Here is a 9,925-nt window from a genome sequence, read left to right as displayed (position 1 = left end):
CATTTCAACCAATGGTCACATTGTGACTTTTAGATTCGTATAAACTTGGGGGAAAAAATATAGCAAAACTGACCCAAAATCCTCATAGTATCCCTTTAATTGGCATTTCAAAGAGTATCACTAGACTGCAGTCATTTCCCTGATTAGTCGTTGGCAGAACACAGTGTTCATATCATATCATTCATATCTTATTTTCTCTTTAATTTTTGTTGCCACCTATTATATTGATGGGACAAGGTCCACCAAAGGCTCAAGTTCCAATAAAAGGCCAAGTCAGTCTTCCATACCTGGATTCTGCTTTCAGTGATGGCGGCTGCTCAACTGAGCCTCGAGGTGACTTGTTCCATCTGTACGGAGATTTTTACCGATCCAGTCACCCTGATATGCGGACACAGCTTCTGCCAAGTTTGCATCTCAAGAACATTTGACTCGCAACATGGCAGGGAATACTTCTGTCCAGAATGCATGGAGAGGTTTAAGAGATGTCCAGAATTAAAGAAGAATCCAAGATTATCCAACATCGCCGACCATTTCCATTCCATGGAACCAAAGGGAGACAATACTGGCAATGTCCGCAGTTATTGTGTCAACTCTCCTGTGTCTTCTGCAACATTGTGTCTAAACTGTGAAGCTTTCCTTTGTGATGGACGTAAACAGATATACAACAAATCACCAGAACACGTCGTCACCGATCTCACCACGTCCATGGAGGACAGAAGGTGTCCCATCCACAAGGAGATCCTGGAGCATTACTGCACGGTGGATGGAACCTGTCTATGTTCTTACTGCTTGACCTCAGGCCACAATGGGCACAGATGGAGCACCAAAAGTGAACTTTTGCAGCTGAAGTCAAAAGATCTGAAACAAATCCTGGAAAACCTGTTCTTACAGGAAGAAAAAACTGAAGCAATGATCCTCAGTCTACAGGAGCACAAGAGAACGGTGCAGGAAAGTGCAACTGCTGTACACAGAAAGGTCTGCGATCTGATGAGTGACATCAGACGATACCAGGAGGACCTACAAAGAGGGGCCTTGAGTGAGATCTCCAGGCAAGAACAACAGATCTCTTCGTCAACGTCCAACCGTATCCAGGAACTGGAGCAGGAAAAGTTTGAACTGCGTAAGAAGATCAAACGTATCGAGGTGCTAAGTAAAAAGACTAACCATTTATCGGCCTCACAGAATTCAGACTTGTTTTGTGTCTCGGAGGATGAGTTTGATATGGACAGAGGTATGAGCAGCATGACTATCGATGATGCAGGTGGTCTAGAAAAGGATCTGATCTTAGAGATGGTCTATTCCGGCCTATCAAATATTCTACTGGGTGCAGGGATAGAGATCAGGGCTCAGGAAGCTCAAAATTCTCCCTCCCAGGGGTGGACTGACAACTCATGGGGCCCCCGGGCAATAGGGGATCATGGGGCCCCTGTGTCCTTGCCCACACCCAAAAAAGCCTATGAAAAAGGTACCAGGGGCATCTCATGGGGCCCCCTACTGACCCCGGGCCCTCGGGCAGTGTCCGAGTTTCCATATGGTCAGTCCGCCCCTGCTCCATCCTCTGCAACTTCTAATAATGTCCACATAAATGTCACTCAAGACTCACAAGTAAAAGCAAAGAATCTTAAATCTAGCAAAAGCCCTTCACGCAGCTCTTCCCAAACTGTCTTCTATCATTTGTCACATTTAAAATTACACTAAAATTATAATTCTGGTACTGCAATGCATTGCAAAGTTCTTTTTTTTGCAATTTTTTTTTAATGAAACATTGAAAAGTCAATGAACAAAATAATTAAAATTCAAATAAATAAATAAATATTAATGGTTGGAAAAATAGAATCCAAGGACCAAGCTTTTTCTTTTTTGTTTACTTGTAACAATTTGTTTGTTTTTTCTAGAAAATTACTAAGAATCCCCAAAAATTGTATATATATATACACACATATATATATATATATATATATATATATATATATATATATATATTAACAAAGACCCTAGAGAATAAAATGTTGATGTTAAATAAGTTGATAAAAAAGATGATGTTACATCCAGTAAATAAGTACGTAACATGTCACACTTTAAAACTGCACATGGCAATGACGACAAATTGCAATACTTACAAATCTCCATAGGTGACGCTTTAATAATTTTTTCATATTACCAGATTAGAATTACAGAGGAGGTCTAGCGATAGAATTATTGCTCTCGCTTTAACATACCTCACATGTGTGGTGCAAACACTATTCACATATGCCTGCATGACCTATGTCTGCGCTCGTATCTGCGCACAAGCCTGAAGGGATGAGGGGGATTGGTGATTTAAAAAAATGTTTTAATTATTTTTATTTTTTTAACACTGTCTCTTTTATTTTTCTTAAATCACTTTTATTCCTAGCACAACCCACGTGGAAGAAAAATATATTTTAAATATATTTTAAAAATATTCCTTCCAAATATATTGACATATATCTGAAATACTAAAATTTAGTCCGTATTCAATATATTTAAATATATAATATATATATATACGCTTTAAAAGTGTTTTTTTTTGTGATATCACTTTAACCGCCTCCCACCCGCCATATAGTACAATGACGGGAGCATGGCGGTTCTCTCGTTCTAAGAGGACGTCATATGACTAATTTTTTTTTTTTTTTTACTAAAAAGATAACAGAATACATTTTGGCCAAGATTTATGATAAAATATTATTTATTTGCAAAATTTTATAAGAAAAACAGTTTTTTTCAAAATTTTTGGGCATTTCATTTACATAGCAAAAAAAATTAAAATCCCAGTGGTGAATAAATACCACCAAAATAAAGCTTTATCTGTCTCAAAAAAAATGCTAAAAAATTCATACGGGTACAGTGTTGCATGACCGCGCAATTGTCATTCAAAGTGTGATAGCGCTGAAAGCTGAAAATTGGCCTGGACAGGAAGGGGGTGAAAGTGTCTGGACTGGAAGGGGGTGAAAGTCTCCGGACTGGAAGGGGGTGAAAGTCTCCGGACTGGAAGGGGGTGAAAGTGTCTGAACTGGAAGGGGGGGGAAAGTGTCCGGACTGGAAGAGGGGAAAGTGTCCAGACTGGAAGAGGGGAAAGTGTCCAGACTGGAAGGGGGTGAAAGTGTCCGGACTGGAAGGGAGTGAAAGTGTTCGGACTGGAAGGGGCGGAAAGTGTCTGGACTGGAAGGGGGGGGAAAGTGTCCAGACAGAAAGGGGGTGAAAGTGTCCAGACTGGAAGGGGGGGAAAGTGTCCGGATTGGAAGAGGGTGAAAGTGTCCGGACTGGAAGGGGGTAAAAGTGTCCAGACTGGAAGGGGGGAAAGTGTCCGGACTGGAAGGGGGGGAAAGTGTCCGGACTAGAAGGGGGGAAAGTGTCCAGACTGGAAGGGCAGAAAGTGTCCGGACTGGAAGGGGGTGAAAGTGTCCGGACTGGAAGGGGGGAAAGTGTCCGGACTGGAAGGGGGTGAAAGTGTTCAGACTGGAAGGGGGGGAAAGTGTCCGGACTGGAAGGGAGTGAAAGTGTCCGGACTGGAAGGGGGTGAAAGTGTCCGGACTGGAAGGGAGTGAAAGTGTCCGGACTGGAAGGGGGGGAAAGTGTCCGGACTAGAAGGGGGGAAAGTGTCCGGACTGGAAGGGGGGAAAGTGTCCGGACTGGAAGGGGGGGAAAGTGTCCGGACTGGAAGGGGGGAAAGTGTCCGGACTGGAAGGGGGGGGAAAGTTTTCGGACTGGAAGGGGGGGAAGTGTCCGGACTGGAAGGGGGTGAAAGTGTCCGGACTGGAAGGGGGTGAAAGTGTCCGGACTGGAAGGGGGTGAAAGTGTCCAGACTGGAAGGGGTGAAAGTGTCCGGACTGGAAGGGGGTGAAAGTGTCTGGACTGGAAGGGGGGGAAAGTGTCCGGACTGGAAGGGGGTGAAAGTGTCCGGACTGGAAGTGGTTAAACTTATCATTCTCTTCTCTTTCTTCCCTGGAATGTTGAAGGATATCACAGGACTACAATTATTTTACCAAAGTGTATGGTTCAAAGAGCGAACCTCCATAAAACTCATATCTTCTCATTTTCTAGATTTGTACCACTCCCTGCCATATGTTATATTGTTAGGACAAGGTTCACTGAAGATAAGACACGCCAAGAGGCAAGGTCCACCTTATGTCTGCTCTTCTTTTTAGTCTTCCTTGACCAGTGTACTTTATTTTCGTTTTGTCTTGAGCGATGGCTACTGCTCAACCTAGATCTGAGGTAACGAGTTCTACCAGCACGGACATTTCTACAGATCCTGTCGCTCTGATATGTGAACACAACTGCCATTATCGCATTAGCAAGACATCAGACAATCAAAATGACGGGAACAATGTCTGTCCGAAATGCAAAGAGAAGTGTAGGAGCCATCCAGAAGTAAAGAAGAATCCAAGATCATCCAACATCGCTGATCAGTTCCATCCAAAGGGACTAAAGGTAGACCATCCTGATAAACTTTGCACCTATTGTGTCAACTCTCCCGTACCTGCTGTTACGTTGTGTCTACACTGTGAAGCTTTTCTTTGTGACGTTCATAAACAGACTCATAACAAGTCACCGGAACACGTCCTCACGGATCCCACCACTTCCCTGGAGGACAGAAAGTGTCCGCTCCACCAAAAGATTGTGGAGTATTACTGCACTGTGGATAATATTTGTATCTGTTTACACTGCCTGACCTCGGATCACAACGGACACAGAGTGAGCACAATGAGCGAATTTTTCCAACAAAAGACTGAACGTTTGAAACCAGTTTTGGAGAAACTGTCCTCGAAGGTGGAAGAAACCGAAGCAATGCTGAAGAGTCTGCAGGATCAAGAGAGAAAGGTACAAGTAAAAACCTCTGGTACGACAGAGAAAGTGACAGCCATACTGAGAGACCTCAGGAGACAACTGGAGGATCTAGAGAAGAGAGTCATGATTGAGATCTCCAGGCAGGAACAACAAATGTTATCCCCAGTCTCCAACTATATCCAACAACTGGAAAATAAAAAGACGGAGCTGCTTGAAAAGATCTTTCAAATTGAGGAGCAGGGTAAAAATGTTCCCTTGTCATTCGCCTTAGAGACACCAGACGCTTTGTTTGATGTCTCAGATGATGATTGGATTCGAGGGATGGCTGTCAAAACCATCTCTGATGTAGGTGATCTGAAAGAGGACGAAATCTTGGGGACTTTGTATTCAGAGTTATCAAATATTGTGACAAGTGTTGAGAAAGACTTCCATTTGAAGGGTCTACAGAAAGGATTACCCTCTACAGCCCATGATAATGTCAACATCAGAATTCGGAATGTTACTGATGAGCCAAATATTGTGACGGGTGTTGAGAAAGACATCCATTTGAAGGGTCTGCAGAAAGGATTACCCTCTACAGCCCATGATCAGGTCGACATCAGAATTCGGAAGGCTACTGATGACCCAAATATTGTGACGGGGGTTGAGAAAGACTTCCATTTGAAGGGTCTACAGAAAGGATTACCCTCTACAGCCCAAGATCATGTCAACATCAGAATTCGGAATGAGCCAAATATTGTGATGGATGTTCCGAGAGACAAGTGTGTGAAGGATAGTCAAAACGTTTCACTATCTACAGCCTATGATCATGGAAAGTTTGACGATAGCAATGTTTCTAATGAGTCACAGACAAAAGCAAAAGGTCTTGAGTATGGAAAGTCTACTCAACCCGAAACGGAGACAACCACAGCTAAGCCTCAAGATGTTCCTTGCATTCCTGGTACTAACCACACCCTAGATGTTTTACTAGATGTCAACACGGCTAGCAACTATTTACTTATCTCAGAGGACCTCAAAACTGTCTCCAGGTCAGACATCTACTTAGGCCGACCAGAAACCCCGGAGAGATTTCAATGTCCTCAGGTATTAAGCACCAGAGGGATTTCTTCCGGGAGGCATGTTCTGGAGATGGAGGTCAGTAATATAGAGGAACGTAGTGGCGACTCTCTGTTTATAGGGATGGGTTACGCCAGTATAGATCGAAGAGGGTCCCAGGCTTTGACTGGAGATAACAGCAATACCTGGGGAATATGGATCAATGATATTCATCACTCGGTCATTGAAAACCATCGGATTAAATGGTTGGCAAACCCATTTTCAAAGAGGAAAAAACTGTACTTGGATTATGAGGCTGGACTGCTGTCCTTTTATGATCTGTGTGATCCCGTAGAGCATTTGCACACCTTCACCACCACCTTCACTCAGCCCCTCCTTCTTTTAATCAGTATACAAGGGAGTTGTTGGGTGAAGATCTTAAAGTGCGTTGAAGAAGGTGGAACATAGAGGGGGGGAGGGGGTTCCAAAGCAACTATAGTACGAGTTCAGCAGCCATCTGCATGGGGGCAATAGAAAATGAAATAGGCATGGGCAGGGGCGGACTGACCATTTGGTCACTCGGGCACTGCCCGAGGGCCTGGGGTCAGTAGGGGGCCCCATGAGATGCCCCTGGTACCTTTCATTGGCTTTTTTGGGTGTGGTTTGAGTGTGGGCAGGACACAGGGGCCCCATGATCCCCTATTGCCCGGGGGGCCCTATGAGTTGTCAGTCCACCCCTGGGCATGGTTGTCTTCTCTATAAGAGTAACATACTAGATACGTCCTTCCCTTTCGCCTGAGAAGACACACCGGTCGCACTCAGAAGACAGAATGGGAGGCTGTTTGGTTATGGAACCACTGAAAAAAAAGATAAATAAAGTATACAATAGATTTGTATTAGTCCTCACGCACACGGGATGCACGCGGGACACGGGACGCACACGAGACGTTTTTACAGCAGCCGTTTTCGGCTTTTGATGTTTTTTTTCTATAGCCAGTTAACCCCCCTGCATGTTCTCCAATGTGTCCATACCAGGGGCAGACTGACCATTTGGAAACTCGGGCACTGCCCGAGGGCCCGGGGTCAGTAGGGGGCCCCATGAGATGCCCCTGGTACCTTTTTCATAGGCTTTTTTGAGTTTGGACAAGGACATAGGGGCCCCATGATCCCCTATTGCCCGGGGACCCCATGAGTTGTCAGTCCACCCCTGGTCCATACACACACAGACTGGAATCAACGTTTTTTGGCTGGGAAAAAAAATCCAAAACTAGTGGGTTTCTAGAGGAGTTTTTCAGCTGTAACTTTTTAAAAAACAAACGCTAAAGAACACAACAGTGGAAAAACGCGGGAAAACGCTGCTAAACGCTAATGCAAAAATGCTAAAAAAAATCTGAAAAACTCTCATTTTTAACATGACTTCATGCACACATAGACTGTATTCAATGTTTTTTGGCTGGAAAAAAACCCAGGACCAGTGGGTTTCTAGAGTTTTTCAGCTGTAAAAATGCTGAAAAATGTGGCAAAATGCAGTAAAATGAGTGTTTGGATTTTTTTTTGGTTAAATCGCAGCAAGACGTTGCTAAACTCTAAAAAATTTTTTTTTGGGTTGAAAAAATGCAAAACAATGCACCACCAAAAAATGCAAATGCAAATGTGCAAAAAAAGGCCGCTAATTGCAGCAAGACGCAGCTAAACCCTAAAAAATATTTTATTTTGGTTAAAAAAATGCAAAACAATGCAAATGCGGGGAAAAAAAACACCGCTAATCGCAGCAACACGCTGCTAACTGCCAAAAATGTTCTAACACTGAAAAATGTGGCAAAACGCAGTAAAATGCTATAAATCGGCGTTTTCTGACTTTTTTTTACTAAAAAAAAATATTTTTTTTGCTAAAAAAAAACGCTTAAAACCGCAAAAGTGGAAAAACTCGGGAAAACGTCACTAAACGCTAATGCAAAAATGCTAAAAAACTCAAATTTTTAACATGACTTTATATAGACATGTTACCGGCATTTTTTGACTTTTTTTGACTGAAAAAATATTTTTTTCCTAAAAAAAAAACCGCTAAAAAGTGCAAAAGTGTCAAAACGTGGGAAAACGTCGCTAAACGCTAATGCAAAAACGCTAAAAAAATAATTTTTTTAATGTAAAAAAAAGTCCAAAAATGCCGGTTATGCGGAATGCTATGCTAGGATATTTTTTAGTTTGCTTCACAAATACTTTCTTTTTTTTTTTTTTTGGTTTTCAGTGCTGTGATAGTTTGACTGACAATTACTCACGCAACATTGTATCCAAGTTCATTTTTATCATTTTTTTTTTTAGATAGATAGATAGATTGAACTTTATTTTGATGTTTTTTTAACCACTGCTTTTTTAACTTTATCCAAAAAAAAAATAAACATTTTGAAAAATAAACCTGTTTCGTTTACTTTCTGGTGTGCATCATAGATCAAATAAATACTTTTTTTTCCATAAAGTACAGTATCACCGAACTGTATTCTGATATATTTCTTTGGTTCAAAAAAAAAAACCTAAAAAACAAATAGCTGTTTCTTGCTGCCTGAGGTTTTTTTTTATTGCTGTAAAGTTCATGATGCTTGTATGTGCGTTTCTCTCCTTTTAATAAATGTTTTTTAAACTATCTGCACTATGAAAGGCACCTCTTTTATTGTTATATGATTACAGGTGTACCTCAGTCTCCAAAGTTTCCTTTTAGTTTGTTTCCCCGAGTTAAAAGAAACAAGGTTTCCATTTAGTGTGTTTCCCGAGTTAAAAGAAACAAAGTTTCCTTTTATTTTATTTCCTGAGATAAAAGAAACAATGTTTCCTTTTAGTTTGTTTCCCCGAGTTAAAAGAAACAATGTTCCCTTTTAGTTTGTTTCCCCGAGTTAAAAGAAACAAAGTTTCCTTTTATTTTATTTCCTGAGATAAAAGAAACAATGTTTCCTTTTAGTTTGTTTCCCCGAGTTAAAAGAAACAATGTTCCCTTTTAGTTTGTTTCCCCGAGTTAAAAGAAACAAGGTTTCCTTTTAGTTTGTTTCCCCGAGTTAAAAGAAACAATGTTTCCTTTTAGTTTCTGCCGAGTTAAAAGAAACAATGTTTCCTTTTAGTTTGTTTTCTTGAGTTTAAAGAAACAATGTTTCCTTTTAGTTTGTTTCCCTGAGTTAAAAGGAACAATGTTTCCTTTTAGTTTGTTTCCCAAGATAAATGATACAATGTTTCCTTTTATTTTCTTTATTGAGTTAAAAGAAACAATATTTCCTTTTAGTTTATTTCTCGAGATAAAAGAAAGAATGTTTCCTTTTAGTTTGTTTCCCTGAGTTAAAAGGAACAATGTTTCCTTTTAGTTTGTTTCCCTGGGTTAAAAGAAACAAAGTTTCCTTTTATTTATTCATTTTATTTTTGGTATTGGTTCACTTTTTTATTTTTGTGCGCTATAAAAAAAAAGACTGACAATTTTGGAAAAAAAAAACATTTTGGACTTTTTGCTATTAAACATGTCCACTAAAAAAAAAAAAAAAATCTAATTTCCTCATAAATTTAGGCCAAAATGTACTCTGCGTCGTGTCTTTGCTAAAAAAAAAATTCCCAATATGTGTAAATTGATTGGTTTTCACAAAAATAGTGAATTGTTCTGTATACCCCATAGGGAACGGCACTAATCATTTTTGCACTTTCATTTTTGGTATTAGTTCACTTTTTTATTTTTTGCGCTATAAAAAAAAAAGACTGACAATTTTGAAAAAAAAAACAATATTTTTGACTTTTTGCTATTTAACATGTCCAGTAAAAAAATGTAAAAATCTAATTTCCTCATAAATTTAGGCCAAGATGTGTTCTGCGACATGTCTTTGCTAAAAAAAAAATCCCAATACGTGTAAATTGATTGGTTGACACAAAAATAGGAGATTGAAGGCGTTTTGAAGGGTATTACAAGACTGCAATTAAATCATAAAAATAAATGATACTTTTAGCGGAATGCAGCTCAATAAACCTTTGTCCCATCTTACATCGTTAGAGCAAGGTTCAAGGAAATGCGCTCTCTCCCTCTGCATTCATAGAACATAGAAACATAAAA

The 9,925-nt window shown here is 40.4% G+C and overlaps 2 protein-coding genes across 2 annotated transcripts; both read left to right on the top strand.

Moving 5' to 3' along the window:
• The first annotated feature begins 238 nt into the window (after window positions 1-238).
• Window positions 239-1,698, top strand: LOC149445358 (uncharacterized). Its single transcript, XM_089653886.1, has one exon. It carries the CDS (start codon window positions 307-309, stop codon window positions 1,696-1,698), a length of 1,392 nt encoding a protein of 463 aa, XP_089510012.1. The 5' UTR covers window positions 239-306.
• Window positions 1,699-4,071: 2,373 nt separating this feature from the next.
• On the top strand, window positions 4,072-8,490 carry LOC149445357 (uncharacterized). The gene has a single exon (XM_089653898.1). It carries the CDS (start codon window positions 4,213-4,215, stop codon window positions 6,313-6,315), a length of 2,103 nt encoding a protein of 700 aa, XP_089510024.1. The 5' UTR covers window positions 4,072-4,212; the 3' UTR covers window positions 6,316-8,490.
• Window positions 8,491-9,925: the final 1,435 nt, after the last annotated feature.

This window comes from Staurois parvus, unplaced genomic scaffold (assembly GCF_062004578.1).
Source record: "Staurois parvus isolate SC_StPar_1 unplaced genomic scaffold, SC_StPar_1.0 ptg000726l, whole genome shotgun sequence".
NCBI lineage: Eukaryota > Metazoa > Chordata > Amphibia > Anura > Ranidae > Staurois > Staurois parvus.
The sequence above is the reverse complement of the archived record's forward strand: the minus strand, read 5'-3'. Positions and strand labels throughout refer to the sequence as shown.

Bases quoted from the DNA above. Each gene is read 5' to 3' on its own strand.
- LOC149445358 (XM_089653886.1), top strand. From the start codon at position 307: ATGGCGGCTGCTCAACTGAGCCTCGAGGTGACTTGTTCCATCTGTACG.
- LOC149445357 (XM_089653898.1), top strand. From the start codon at position 4,213: ATGGCTACTGCTCAACCTAGATCTGAGGTAACGAGTTCTACCAGCACG.